General features: G+C 33.2%; 1 protein-coding gene across 12 annotated transcripts in view; it reads left to right on the forward strand.

Annotated features, from left to right (window-relative positions):
- UBE2D3 (ubiquitin conjugating enzyme E2 D3) overlaps positions 1 to 15,385 on the forward strand; it is a 30,621-nt gene extending 15,236 nt beyond the window's left edge. For 9 of the 12 annotated variants that reach the window (XM_079778492.1, XM_079778493.1, XM_079778491.1 and 6 more), the window contains 4 exons: positions 7,456 to 7,533; positions 9,540 to 9,645; positions 11,882 to 11,975; positions 13,898 to 15,385. In XM_079778492.1, coding sequence (XP_079634618.1) covers positions 7,456 to 7,533; positions 9,540 to 9,645; positions 11,882 to 11,975; positions 13,898 to 13,943 — 324 coding nt within the window. In that variant the 3' untranslated portion in view covers positions 13,944 to 15,385. Of the gene's footprint in view, positions 1 to 92; positions 7,089 to 7,455; positions 7,534 to 9,539; positions 9,646 to 11,881; positions 11,976 to 13,897 lie in introns of those variants that run through there. The other 3 variants (XM_079778484.1, XM_079778494.1, XM_079778485.1) reach the window with 3 other exon arrangements.
- Positions 15,386 to 15,964: the final 579 nt, after the last annotated feature.

Consider the following 15,964-nt stretch of genomic DNA (forward strand, 5'->3'; position numbering starts at 1 on the left):
AATTTAAAATTCAGCATCTATCTAGTTGTAATTTTTAATTTAGTCTTTACGTTTCTTTTATTACATTGTAATTCTGTTTTGAATATGCCATAGTTGTACTTTTCTTTTGAAAGAAAGAGTGATTTTAATGAACTAGTCATTTGTTATATATACTATGTGTGTGTTCCTGTGGTCTAGAATATAGCATCTCTTAACCTACTAAATATCTCTTCACATCAATCTAGTTTTCTTTCATAGCAGTATAAAGCATTGTCACAGAGCTTCCTGTTATTTGTACAGCCAATTAATTAACTGGCTTTACCAGGGCCTTACTCAAAAGATTATTCTATTCAGTTAACTTCTCCAAATCTAGCTTTAACTATATTATTTTGATATTGATTCTTTCTGGAACTTTGGTATTATACAAAATTTGAATATTTTTAGGTAGAAAGTGATATTTTGAATACAGCAAAATTCCTTTCTATCCTGGGTAGATAAGAAACTGTATATGCTGGATAATTGAATATTCAGAATTATGGATACCATCTAAGAATTTCACAGAATTAGAACGCAGTAAAACATCCTGGGGTAAGACTGTATCTTGCACAATACTTAACACTTTTTTGACTTGAAAGGCACTTTCGGATTTCTATTCTTTTCTCTGTGTGTCTTAACTGAATTTTCTGCTTTCTTCCCTTTTTGATGATTTAATCTCAACATAAATGGCAGTAAGGTATTAGGGGAGATAATAGTCAATAAGTAGATGTTTATAATTCTAAAAGACCCTTAGAAAAGTTGGCCAGCAGATGGGTTGGATCAACAAATGTTTGTTCAGCAGTTCGGATTTTGATTATTTCAATTTTTTTTTTTTTTTAATCTCAGCCAATGCGAGCCCCCCTGCCTGTGTGCCGTTAAGGACACAGATGAACACAATAGACACGATTCCTCTCAAGCTTTGAGAAATTTAAAATGTACTGGGAGAGGCAGGCAATTAAAACATGAGAAATAAGTAATATGTGAAGTGCTTAGTAGAAGAAGTGTAGGAGAAATAAACTGAGTTAGAGTAATTATGAAATGTTATGACCCTAGAGGTAAAGAGATTAAGAATCAAATTAAATCAAACTTGGGGGATTGTATTTAGTTTAACTTGGAAATATATGTGAGTTATACTAATATCTTAAAAATTAGGATTATTCATTCCCAATCTCAAGAGCAACTTTTACTGCTTTAAATTTAAATTTATTTCATTTTAAAAGTGATTTCTGATTTGGTAGCAAAATTGATATATATATATATATATATATATATATATATATATATATATATATATTTTTTTTTTTTTTTTAATACACATAATTAACTAGTGGCTTTACCCACTCTGGTCCATGAAGTGTTTTAAAAGCTGACAATCTTCACATTTAAAAAACAAAACTCTGACTAGGCCCTCATTCCCACGAGCAAAAATGCCTTGGGACAGAGTGGCAGCTGGTTCCCTTTTTAATATAGGGTTTGTCATAGTTCTACCAGATTCACTTTATTTTGCCTAGCTAGATAGAATCTGTAGGCACTTGAAATTGCAACTTCTAGAATTTTCCCATTTTAGATCACCCACACCCAATTTTCAAAGCAAAGAATTCAGTAAAATGCATTATCATATCTATCAAATAAAGCTCATCTTTGATCCAGAAGGTACTTTGAGATAATTTCATTATAAAAATTAGTTGTCAGTATTAATACTTGAAAGAGTTGGTATTCAACTCTTTGGTGTGCATAATAAACCAACCCTTAAAACCAGTGTAATGTTTTTCTGCTTGACTTGAGATTTCACTTATACCAACAGTAAAGTTAAAGTCAAACATAAATGAGTAGATTATGCTAGAAATTTTTCAGAGAATAAAAGATAGGAAATTGCTTATCCTGACAATTTTTTAAGCTCTTTACCTTATTGCTTTTATTTGCAAAAAATATCTCCATTTTATATATTTTAGATTATGGCTATTCCTTGCTAAATTATTTTTCAGCAGCTGTTTGTTTGTTAATCCTCACCCCAGGAAATTTTTTCCCTTGATTTCTAGAGAGTGGAAGGGAGTGAGGGAGAGAGAGAGGTAGAGAAACATCCTTGTGAGAAGAACACATTGATTGGTTGCCTCCTGCGAGCCCTGACTAGGTCAGGGATCAAACCTGCAACCGAGATACATGCCCTGGCTTCAGCAGCCTTTTAATATAATATTAATGACTAGCTGTTTTCTGCTTTTAAAAGGACAATAATTTGATTTTCAGAACTATTTAAATATTCCCTGATTAACATAAACAAAAAATATATTTAAACCACAACTGCAGTTTTGCTTTGGCTGCATTATTTCCTGAAATGTACTTGTTTTCTAGAGAGATTATTTCTTACTATTTGGGTAATTTCAGGAAGGAGTCAAAGGTTACAAAAACTTACCCAAAATACCAATCTTGTCCTCTTTATAAGTAAGCACTGAAGTTTAAGTGCTGACTTATAAATAATTAATGATTATCATTGATTTAAAAAACCCTCATATTTTTGGCTTTTGATATCATCTTTGTGCCAAACATAGTAATTTGATTAGGTAAATATACCTTATTTTGTTAGTATGCCTACCCTGTGTGTGATACAGATGTGACCTAAAAGAACAGGGATAGTGGTGATGTAACAACCCATAATTGCAGATCTGCTGGAAGAACAAATGGTAACAATTATTTTTGCTTGGAGTATTTTTTAGTTAAAGTAATGACAGTGCCACAGAACTCAAACGGAACTCAAGATTTCTGACTTTCTAAGGAATAGAACATCTTAATAAGTTTTAGTACAGAGTCACTGTTGAATTTTAGTGGATTATAGTCAGGAAATGCTGTTGGTCATTAAAAGTTACGAGGCAAAAATGTTTGGTTCTAATTACATGCGTTTAGCGTATTCTTTTTGAAGGTAACATATTTTGAAAGTACAAATACTCATAAAAAGTAAACCTTTGAAAGAATTAACAGAGCATTGCTAGTTAGGCAATTCTTAAAACTTTGGCTGGTAATTCCTATTAAGAATTGATGAGTTGAAGAAAAATTAACTTGCCTATTGTTTCTGATATTTACATGCCTGATTTTTCTTTAATTGGAAATGAAGCTGTCAGAAAGATATTTTGAATTGATTTGGAAAACCACACTGACTTCTACCTAATCTATGATGAAGCCATAGAAGAAAGTACAGGCATACCTCAGAGGTATTATGGGTTAGATTCCGGACCACCTCAATAAAGCTGATATAACAATAAAGTGAATCATAATCTTTTTGCTGGTAAGCGATCTTGGCTTCAATTTGTTTGAAAAAACAAACAGTGACATCTGTGAAGTGTAGTGAAACGGTATGTCTATACCATAACTGAATAATGTAGCCTGAGCAAAATCAGCCATGAAAACCATCCGAAATAATTGGTTCATTGGTATTTTATTAGTCCATTTTCCATTTATATATTATGTCATTTCCTGCAAAATCTATTGATACATAAAAACTCTTCCCTTCACTCCTTACTCTTTAAGAAGCTTTGTAGTCTAGTGGAAGAGGGAACTGGAAGCAAATAAGTTACAAGTATATTGGGCATAGTAACTGTAGAGATGGGGGTATAAGAGAAGGGCAGCCAGCAGATTGGACTAAAGGGAAAGCTGTATTTAGGTATGGTCCTGCGGATAAAGAAGATAAGGACACGTCAGAATATTTCAAGTAGGGGGTAAAGGAAATATGAAACATACTTATGTGCAGTAATGAGCATATTTTGGTGGAAAATGAGGCTGACGTGGGAACCAGATCATAAAGCACCTTGGGTGGTTTGGAATTTGAACTTTATCTTGAAAGCTGTACTAGATTTCAAGCAGAGGAATAACTTGTATCTTTAAAAGACCACTTCAGCAATAGGGCAAAGCTGTAGTGAAGGCAGGAATACCAGTGCTAAGTCATTGCCTTAATGGTAGACAAAAGATGTAGTCCCCCCTTTTCCATGGCGGGGGATATCTTCCAAGATCCCCAGAGGATGCCTGAATCCTTAGGTAGTGCCAAACCCTATATATACTATGTGTTTTCCTATGCATACATCCCTGTGATAAAACTTAATTTGTAAATTAGACACTCAGTAAAAGATTAACAACAGTAATAAAAGAACAATTATAACAGTACTAGAGTACCGATGCACAAAATTCGTGCCGCAAGTGTAGGCCTTCCTTCGGCTGCCAGCACTGGCTTCCCTCTGGCACCCGGAACCCGGGCTTCCCTCGCAGCCCTGGCTTCATCTGGAAGGTCATCCGGAAGGACGTCCAGTCTAATTAGCATATTACGCTTTTATTATTATAGATAGTGTAGAAAAAATGCTATGTGGGTTATCTCAAAATATGTTGTTGTACTGTATTTACCTTTTCCTGTAAAAGTACTTTGGGCTTTACTTTGGTGTCCTATCCGAATTGCCAGTATCACCACTTTTGCCCTTTGGGGCCTTAAGTAAAACAAAGGCTACTTGAACACAAGTACCACAGTATCTGATACTAAGTGACTAATGGGCATGAAATATAGCCTAGGTATGCTGGACAGAGGGATGCTTCATGTTATGGGTGGGATCGAGTGGGACAGCACACCTTAAGAACTGCATGCGGCTCTAGCTGGTTTGGCTCAGTGGATAGAGCATCGGCTTGCGGACTGAAGTGTTCCAGGTTGATTCCTGCCAAAGGCACATGCCCGGGTTGTGGGTTCCATCCCCCCAGTAAGGGGCATTCAGGAGGCAGCCAATCAGTGGTTCTCTCTCATCATTGATGTTTCTCTCTTCCTTTCCCTTCCTCTCTGAAATCAAAAAAAATATTTTTTTTAAAAAAAACTACATGCAATTTAAAACACAAGAATTGGTTATTTCATGAATTTTTCATTTAATATTTTCTGACTGGGTAACTGAAACTGCAGAAATGAAACCACAGCAAAGGAAGGGATCACTGTAGTAAGATTTTGAGCTAAGGTAATAGGGGCAGTGGGCATAAAAAAGGAGAGTAGGATAATTCAAGAGATTTTAAGACTCATTACGATTTGTAACTACTTTGAGGAGATGAGACTGTCAATGATGAGATCCTGATTTGTAACTTTACTATTGTCATTTGAGTTTTGGACAAATGAGACATCCAAGTAGGAATATTTTTAGGCATTTGAATACATGTCCTGGAATGAAAAACATTAGAGAAAGACTCAAGAGTATGGGTCAGGAGATAAAAGCAGAGGGTGGGTCTGTGTGAATATTAACATTTTAGACTTGCCATAGTAGAAGAGTATAGACACTGAGAAGGAGCAACTTGGACTGATAGGAGCAAAACCAGGGTAGAAGGTGTGTTGTCTAAAGCAGAGATTCAATATAAATTCTGGGTTTCTAAGATTTGGGTCAGTTTACTGATCAAAGTATTCCTTTTTGTTTTTCTTTGTTGTATTTTCTGTTTCCTGACAGTTTATGGTAAATTTGGTAGAGAATTTTGTTTTTTTAGATGGCATAGCTTATTACTCTGGATCTTATGGTTATACCAGTTTTTCCTCTTCTATTTGTATAACTTTAGTGTTACATTGTCCTTTTCATTTCACAAGTGTTTTTTTGAACAAATGAAATGAAATTTGGCTTTGCCTAAATCTCATTATTAGATTGCCTTTTCAGAAGTAGTCAGATATAGATAGCATTTGACTGTGAAACTTGGAATGAAGGCGTAAAAACCTTTTGGGCTTGGATTTTATAAGAATTTTTTAGGATTATCTTTAAATTGTTAATTGTATGCAGTATGGACTAGATCAGTAGTCAGCAAACTCATTAGTCAACAGAGCCAAGTATCAACAGTGCAACGATTGAAATTTCTTTTGAGAGCCAAATTTTTTAAACTTAAACTTCTTCTAACGCCACTTCTTCAAAATAGACTCGCCCAGGCCGTGGTATTTTGTGGAAGAGCCACACTCAAGGGGCCAAAGAGCCACAGTTTGCCGACCACGGGACTAGATAGTATGAAAAGGAAGGAGTTTAAAGTACAAAAGACTCAGTTAAAATTATTCTTTCATTTCCAAATTGCATGTTTCTTTGAACTTGATTTTTCATCAGTAAATTGATCTCTTTTAAACCCCAGGTATACCCTGTTCATTTTTCCTATCTGTAACATTTCTCATTGCATGTCTCTTTACCAGACTGTAAGTCCATCAAGATAAGAAACTGTTCTGTCTATCCCTTATACATACCTTCTATATAGAAGGAGTTAGATTAATTCAACTAGTACTTAATTATTTTACAGAGCACTGGGGGTTAAATGAGCTATATTAAAGTGTCAGAACTATAAAAGTTTTTATTTGCCTAACACCCAGAATGGGCATAGTGAAAAACCCACTTTAACACTATGTACATACTCTAGTCACTCTAAATTTTCAAATACATCTTTGTCTATCCAAGGGCAATTAAGCAATTTCATATTATCTGTTATCTTAAAATCCTGACTCTGTCATCACTCTTTGATTGGTGTTGATCAATGGTTTTCATAAGATCTGCATTTAAATCTTGGTTTTGTGATATATTATTTGTACACTTGACAATTTTAAATTCCTTCTTTAATCCCCTCCTTATTCATCCATAAAATGTGGAGCAATGATATCTTTTCTTAGTATTGGTTAAATGTAAAATCCTAACAAGTAGTTTCACACAAATGTTGCTTCATACTAATGTTGTATGTAATATTTATTTGCTAAGGGAGTTCTTTACAATCAAATTCTAATAAGCAAAACAACACTTTAACACTATAACTTGAAAATTTGTTTTCTGTTGAAATGTAAGAAAAAATCCACATTGTTTTCCAAATCTAGTAATTCTGTGTATTGATTTGCTGTGGAGAATTCAATATGCTTTTGAAGAAAAAACTTTCATGGTGTTAAGTGAGAAGTTTAAGGGGCCAATTTGGAATTAAACTATCTTTAAACAACCTATTTGTTTCTGTTCTTCTATTGAAGGTAGTTGTATGTTACCTGCAATAGCTAACATTTTGGTTTGCCAGTGGCCAGGATGATACAAAACCATTTGTGTGTATATTACTATCATTCTACAAATGTAAGAATTTATTTTCAAATTACAGTTTGTTTAATAATATTGCATATTGAGTATTGCTAAGTATAATATTCTTTTGTGAAAATCAGGATCTAGAACACTTGTGTTTCTGGATAATTTTTTAAATTCTTTGGTGACTTATGTAAAATGGGATTTAAGTAAATTAGCGTTCATGGTTCTATAGGTAATTTTGATTGTTTTTCCTTTGATATGAACTGAATTTTATGTAATTTAGCCTTTTATTGCAGTGTAAGTAGTAGGTAATTTTGTTTTGTTATTAGAGAAATGTTTAGAAAATAGAAGGTGTTACATTTGGATTATTTAGCAGTAATAATTTTAAGTATCAGTTAAGCATATTTTTTTCCCACAGAATGACAGCCCATATCAAGGTGGTGTATTCTTTTTGACAATTCATTTTCCTACAGACTACCCCTTCAAACCACCTAAGGCAAGTATCCCCTCCCCCCCTCCCAAAATCTGTTAGTATAGATTTATATTTTATTTCAGAGGAATAGAGTGTTCTTAATAATAGAGAACACACTGACAGCTGTCGGGGCAGGGGGGAGGGTTATCTGGCTGGGTGAAAAAAGGGTGAAGGAATTGAGAAAAAAAAAAAATCTTGTAGACACAGATAACAGTATGATGATTATCGGATTACCAGAGGAAAGGGTGAGTGGGAGGAGGTAGAAGAGAGTATAGGAGGGATAAATGGTGATGGAAAGAGACTTGAGATGGTGAACACACAATGCAATATATAGATGTATTATAGAATTATACACCTGAAACTTAATATAATTTTATTAGCCACTGACACCTCAATAAATAAAAAAGGAAATTGGGGTTCTGCATAATTAAGGCTAAAATTGATGTATGTTATATATAATGGATAAGAATAATTGAGGCTGAATATATATATATATATATATATATATATATATGTATGTATGTATATATATATATATATAAAATTAAGTCATTGATAAAGAATGCTGACTCTTAATCTTTAGTTAAAACAGCAGCTAGACCTGGATTTGAATTTTGTAAATGGAGGTAAGGAATACCTTATCTTTAATGTTGTCAGGCTCAAATATGCTATGTGGGATCCCCCCCCCCCCCTTTATTGTTTTTATACAGATTTGGATTATTAACCCTACTATCTTATAATAGTAGGTTTCTAGTGTTCAGTTACAGAACCCATTTGCACATATTGCTGCAACTTATACTATCATTGTGTTGGCGTTTAGGCAGAGTATAATTACTTTGGTAATTGAGTTTGCATACATAACTAAATAACTATCAAAACTTAAAGAGTTGCTTAGTGCACTGACTGAGGTGGGCTGGTTTACAGGTATCAAAAACATATACTTTACTTTTCAAAGCAGTTGACATAAATTCAACCTATGCAAGTAAATATAGGAGATGATATACATATAGAACATTGACACTTCACTATGACCATCTTCACCATCATCTTATGGGTGCAATATGACACATTTACTTTAGATGAAACACCTATGGTATTCAAAGGTGTATACTGTATTTTATGTACAGTGGAAATGCAAAGTCAAATCTATACTTTTATAACTTGATACCTTAAATTAGCTGGTCTATAAATTTTGGTTTACAATCAGCAATTTCTTTATTTTTTTAATGAATGTTAAAATAAAAATACCCTTCAAGTTACTCTTTGATACTTACGACATGGTAGGACCAAAGATAACCTTCAGAACATTCACTGTACCATTGAGAATACAGTGGAACCTCATTTCTTAAACGTCTCCCATCTTGAACAATTCACTTCTCAACCTGATAACCCTTTCATGCTGATACCTGTATGATTACTCACACATCTCTCAAGTGACAAAGGAGAGAATGTGCATTCAAATATGAGTTGAGATCTCAGGATATTATTTATACTGTGAATATTTTTGTGCTTTTTGCTTTTGCTTATAATTGTTAATTTTTCATCTTATTGTACATTTCCTTTTTGTTAAATTTTCATTGATATTTCATGTCCTTTTTGTTTTTAAAGTGTTTATAGATTAACAGTACAATAGACATGTACTATATATAATAAAGGTTAAAATGGAATCATTTGAGGCTCTGGGACATATTAATTCAATTTACATTATTTCTAATGGGAAAAACATTCTGTTTTCGAACAGCCTAGCAGAATCAATTAATTCGAGAAACAAGGTTCCAGCGTAATACTCTTGCCCCAGAGTTATATTTTCCATTTTAATTAAAAAAAGAGGGAACTCTTAAAGGATTTTTGATCAGAATATAAAGATCAGTTTCTGTAATTTTTGGTCTTTTCATGTATATAAATTAGGTTTTAGCCATTTGATTTTTAAAAAACTATGATAATATTTTAAGCCTTGTCTACTCTCTACTTAAGTTAGGATGCTTGTTTTTGTTTGGGAGAAATGCCTAAAGGTTTTTTATTTATTTTAGGTTGCATTTACAACAAGAATTTATCATCCAAATATTAACAGTAATGGCAGCATTTGTCTCGATATTCTAAGATCACAGTGGTCTCCTGCATTAACTATTTCTAAAGGTAAACTACTTTAAAGGAATAGTCTTGAACTGCTCTGATTTTCTAATAGTTAAAGGAGTTTTAGTTTTGCACCTACTTGTCTGAGTATTCCGACTTTTTGGTAAGAGATGGGGAAGGAATAAGTTACATCATCTTTGCTCTTTTAGCATTATTGATTAAAGAGATTTTGTGGGAAGAAGGTAAAATTCAAATTAGGGTGTTGGGGCATTGTTTTCAAATAATAAAAGCAAAGTTTATTTTAATTGATTTCTGTAGTATTTTTCAATCTTAAGCTACTTGTACATCTCACTTGCTTACTTGTTGTCTTTGAACTAAAATGGCATACCTAAATTTAATAGAGCTTTTACATTTTGAGGTTTCCAGTACAAGATAATTTTGATTTTGCTGTTCTGTGTTAATTATTTAAGATTAAAAAATATTTTGATAAACCTTTATTAAGCCCTTTTTTTGAAAAAAAAAATTTAAGGTATGTGTTATGTGAACATGGTAGTTCGTTACTACTTAATAACAGTCTAAAATTAGAGAATCTTCTTGGAAATCTCTCTAGATCAGTTCTGCTTTTCTACCTTTAATAGGGATTTATTATATGACATCTCTAATAGGTTGTGTCTGGTCTTTGAATGAATATTCCACATGGAGATATGGAGTATCTCTCCATCTTTATCTCCTTTTTTTTTTTATCTCACTTTCACCCCACAGATAAAAATCACCTACCACAAAACTACTTAATGGGAAGGAAGTCTGCCTTCAAGTAATTTTCAGTTTTTGGTATTGGCTTAGCATTCCTTAAGTACACAAAATTAGGTTTTTCATGTTGTGAGTATGGTCAATGCAAACTGAAACAGGGTTTAAGACAGGATATCATAAATTTTTTCATATGTTTGTACAATGCATTTGAATCTCCTTAAGGGATAGTACAGCATTTCTCAAACTTTTGACTAGAATCACTTTGGGGGGAGAGAAGAACAATTAGCTGCCATAATTTTTTCAAGTGCGACCTAATTTTAAGACCTTTTAGATGAATTTTCATTTTCTTTAAAGTTAGGCTCTTTTACCCACCAGGCACCTGGTACCTAGTATAGTAGGTTCCAATTTTTTTTGCCATTGCTGGGAATGCACTATTATATTGAACATTATATTTCTATAAGTACAGGCTGAGTTTTATATCTGCTCCCTTGCACTTGGGTTTAAGATTATATTTTCTGTGATAACATATTACATTGATTTTTTTATGGTATTTTCTTTGTCTTCATCTTGAGATTGTCATACCCACTTCAAGTTTTTATATCTGAAAATTTCATAACACCTTGCACAATGTCTGGCACATTCCAGACATTTTTAAAATGACAGATCCATGATGCTTGGCATCTTCTATGTTGAATAGGATAAGGGTAAGAGTTAGCGTTGAAAGCTCATTTAGTAATAGACCATGGTGTTGTTTCCTTTAGTCAGTACTTTTGGGTATATGGCCTCTACCTTGTAAATTCAAGGGAAGAAAACATAGTGGAGCAGTTTTTGTATAACTTCTTAGGGGAGGGCAGGATAGAGTGGATTTTTTTATTACACTGTACAGCTAAGAATAGTATGGTATGGATGTTCCTCAAATATAGTCTTATTAAAGCTATTTTTCTCCCTCAGAGTACTAAGAAATTCTAGTGACTTATTCTAATGCCACCTATTTAAAAAATAACAATGGCATTATTTGAGTATCTTGGAACTCGAGTTTGACAATATTTTAATAGCTAGTACTAACTTTAACCCAACAAAGCTCTATTTTTAGCATATTTTTCACCAGGGCCTTGTCTCCTGTGAAGCAAAATATCTATAAATATTTTTCTCATTGAGATGAAGATATAAACTAATAAAAGTTTTTTGAAGATTTAGGTTTATAATAGCTTTTGATTTCTAGTTTCAGACTGTTGTGGTCAGAAAAGATGCTTTATAAAATTTCAATCTTGAATTAATTGAAACTTGTTTTATGGCCTACGGTGTACCTGTCTTAGAGAATGTTCCATGTACACTTAAAAAGAATGTGTATTCTGCAGTTTTTAGATGAATGTTGTTAAATATATGTTAAGATTATCTGGTGAAATGTGACATTTCAGGCCATTGTTTTCTTACTGATTTTCTGTCTGGATGATCTATCCATTGATGTAAATGAGTATAATAATGTTTTTAAATGCACTTTTAAAAATTCAAATTCCGATGCTAGGTAACCACATTTGTTTTCTTGCAGTTCTTTTATCCATTTGTTCACTGCTATGTGATCCAAACCCAGATGACCCCCTAGTGCCAGAGATTGCACGGATCTATAAAACAGACAGAGATAAGTAAGTATGTAGTAGTTTGTAATTTTTCTTAATGAGTTAGGTTTATACTCTGCTGTAAGTTGTGGCAATGCCAAGAAGACTTGACGCTTATTTCTGGTAAGATGATAGTCATTAGTAGGTTTTAGTTTGTGTGACAGTGAATAATAGCCCCTCTAAAATGTTTTATTTTCTAACATGTTCAACACTTTGCCACTTTAATTATTAAGTTTTGGGGAAGAAAGCAAATTCTTCACCACAATTATGTTTTGAAAATAATATTGTACTATTTTAAAACTTTGGTCTAAATTTCTCAAATATTTGAACTATTTTTATGTGCAACTTTACCATTATAGTTTTTGTATTATAATTAATGCTAAGTATACTTGTTCAATTAGGTACAATAGGTTAGCAAGAGAGTGGACAGAGAAATACGCTATGTTGTAGGGTAAGAGGATCTGCACTCTATGGTGCGCTTATTCATGGTACTGCCAGCACTTGAGTGCTGCATGCTTTAAGGCACTGTATTAACTAACAAATGGTAACCAATGTGGCAGTTTTCTGAAAACGGTTCTTTAACTGCTTGATCTCTGTTTAGCGTGAAAGAATACCCAGTAGTCATTGCTTGAGAGTATTTTTGCATGACAAAGTAGTTATATAGCACTAGTAAGAAATGGAAATTTAAATAATAATCTTTCAAACCTCCATGGTGTTTAAATTTTAGAATTGGTGTATGTTAAACTTCATACCAACACCATATGGAATGTGATGATGTAGTTTTTAGATTTTGCTGAGATAATAATGTAAGGGGGGGGGACTTTTAATTAAGCCTATGCTTTTAATTAAGCCTATGCCTATAAACTAAATATTCATTACTGACATGCATGCATTAGTGTCAGCTCTACTTTGTGACTCCCTATATGCTAAGTGAAACCTTTGTTTAAAAGTGCTGGCTTTTTGAGAGGGTATCCTTAAATAAAAGTAACCATGAATTGGTATAAAGAACTTCTATATGTTAAAGTTGAGAAAAGTGCTTTGAACTATGTTTAGTTCTTGGTTTGAAATGAAGCTTAGTTAATACTTTATAAAGTTCAAAACTAAATATCAGTTCTGTGTCCTTTGATATATATTCATTTCTTAAGGTTATTCTGTTTTTTGTTGCTTAAGACTATGGCATGGGTGTAATGGAGAAATTGATGGCATTTATCAGTATTAGTGATCTTCCTCAGCATAAATAACCTTGCTTTTGTGTGAATTACCTGTTGATTTTTTTAAGCGAAGTTATTTCCAGTATTACCTAGAAATTCCCATTCATCGGGTCTCAAGTGGGGCTTGTTATTTCCAATCACTTGCACTATTTGAAAATAACCCAGGTGTTTTTAATGAGCACATACCACGCACACCCACCTCTTGAAAACTATTCTTTTACCATCCTCTCCAATGTCTTAAATCTTCTGCCTGTGCTTAAGTCTTTTAAAGGGGTTTTCTAATATTACTCAGGGTCAAAGTCTAGGATTCTGATAAAATGGGTTAGTTAACTTATGTTTTGGCTTTGGTGGAAATTTCTATAGATGTACAGAATGTGTGGGCTGTTCTGACATAACTCCACAATGAACTAAAATTTTTTAAATGTTAAAATTAGTTGGAATGGATACTAATTGTAGATTTTTCTAAGAGAACATTAGCTCAGTTGGTAGGGCAGATATAAGATCTTTGATTTTTGTTAGCTTCCCCAATCTCAGTGCCACTTTATTGTGTTTATTAAAATACTACGTTTAGTGTTTTGGAGGCATAAGGTTCTTATTTTCCACAGTGCTGTTTCTCCCTGTTGGCTTTATTCCAATCACAGCTATTAGATGACTTTATGATGAGTCTGGAGGTAAAATAGAAGTCTTTCCCTTTTAAATATTCTTTAACTTTTTAAATAACATATTCTTTATTTACAGGTACAACAGAATATCTCGGGAATGGACTCAGAAGTATGCCATGTGATGCTACCTTAAAGTCAGAATAACCTGCATTATAGCTGGAATAAACTTTAAATTACTGTTCCTTTTTTGATTTTCTTATCCGGCTGCTCCCCTATCAGACCTCATCTTTTTTAATTTTATTTTTTGTTTACCTCCCTCCATTCATTCACATGCTCATCTGAGAAGACTTAAGTTCTTCCAGCTTTGGACAATAACTGCTTTTAGAAACTGTAAAGTAGTTACAAGAGAACAGTTGCCCAAGATTCAGAATTTTTTTAAAAAAATGGAGCATGTGTATTATGTGGCCAATGTCTTCACTCTAATTTGGTTATGAGACTAAAACCATTCCTCACTGCTCTAACATGCTGAAGAAATCATCTGAGGGGGAGGGAAATGGAGGCTCAGTTGTCGCATCAAAGGAAACAGCATTATTCTAGCAGCATCCATTCTTGTTTAAGCCTTCCACTGTTAGAGATCTGAGGTTACATGATATACTTTATGCTCATAACTGATGTGGCTGGAGAATTGGTATTGAATTTATAGCATCAGCAGAACAGAAAATGTGATGTATTTTATGCATGTCAATAAAGGAATGACCTGTTCTTGTTCTACAGAGAATGGAAATTGGAAGTCAAACACCCTTTGTATTCCAAAATAGGGTCTCAAACATTTTGTAATTTTCATTTAAATTGTTAGGAGGCTTGGAGCTATTAGTTAATCTATCTTCCAATACACTGTTTAATATAGCACTGAATAAATGATGCAAGTTGTCAATGGATGAGTGATCAACTAATAGCTCTGCTAGTAATTGATTTATTTTTCTTCAATAAAGTTGCATAAACCAATGAGTTAGCTGCCTGGATTAATCAGTATGGGAAACAATCTTTTGTAAATGCAAAGCTGTTTTTGTATATACTGTTGGGATTTGCTTCATTGTTTGACATCAAATGATGATGTAAAGTTCAAAAGAGTGAATATTTTGCCATGTTCAGTTAAAAGTGCACAGTCTGTTACAGGTTGACACATTGATTGACCTGATTTATGCAGAATTAATAAGCTATTCAGATAGTGTAGCTTTAGTATGCTGCACATGATAACTGGCAACCCTGGAGTTCATAGATGGACTGGGGACCCAGCAGTTTTGAACATGTATATGGAGTTGAAGAAATTTATTTTCCAGGTGCAACCCCCATCTAACTAAATTTTTTCTTCACCTTGTACACTTGACAGCTAAAAAAAAACAAACCATAACATGGGAGTAATAATGGGTTTAAATTTACAAAATAAAGTACTGTTTGGTGTGGGAGTTGTCATGAGGCTATGTTGAAGTGACTTAACTGTGGGATATTGAGTATCCATCGAAATGGGTTTGTTCAGCCATTTACATTAATGAGCATTTAAATGCAACAGATATCATTTCAGGTGACTTAACATGAATGAATAAAAGTCAATGCTATTGGATAATTTTTCGTTTGACAAGTGCTATGTGTGCCACTAATTTAACTTCTGTAGCAACAAGGGCATTATCATTCTTCACCCTTCCTAATTCTGACCATATAGTTTTACCCTTTTCCTAGTTATTTTGATTTGTCCATTGCTTTCTTACAATCTGTATTCGATTTCTAGCACGTCTGTGACTTTTCTTCACTTCCACATTTTTGCACTGCTTACACTTATGTGCAATCTTATTCCTTGTCTGCACAGATGTGGAAAGCTAGATAAAAAATAAATGTTAAAGCTTGATTTTTATAAACATTTTAATATGTAGTTTGGACATGATTTATTGACTTAAGGTTCTCTAAACTGGAAGTGAAATGCATGCCTTCCAAACATGTTCTGGCTTTGATTCTGTAATAAGCATTTCATTGAGAAATATCAATCTAACAACAATTTTCCAATGAGTGATTTTTTTTTTTTCCTTAAAAATTGACTCCTTCAGGGTAGGTGTCATTTAAAACTTTTGGATTCAAATTACAAATGAGAAGTTAACATACTGCTCTCTACAAACTAAGATACACTGTTCTTTGGCTCTATTTTCAAAAT

Source organism: Cnephaeus nilssonii, assembly GCF_951640355.1.
Source record: "Cnephaeus nilssonii genome assembly, chromosome: 1".
Lineage (NCBI taxonomy): Eukaryota > Metazoa > Chordata > Mammalia > Chiroptera > Vespertilionidae > Cnephaeus > Cnephaeus nilssonii.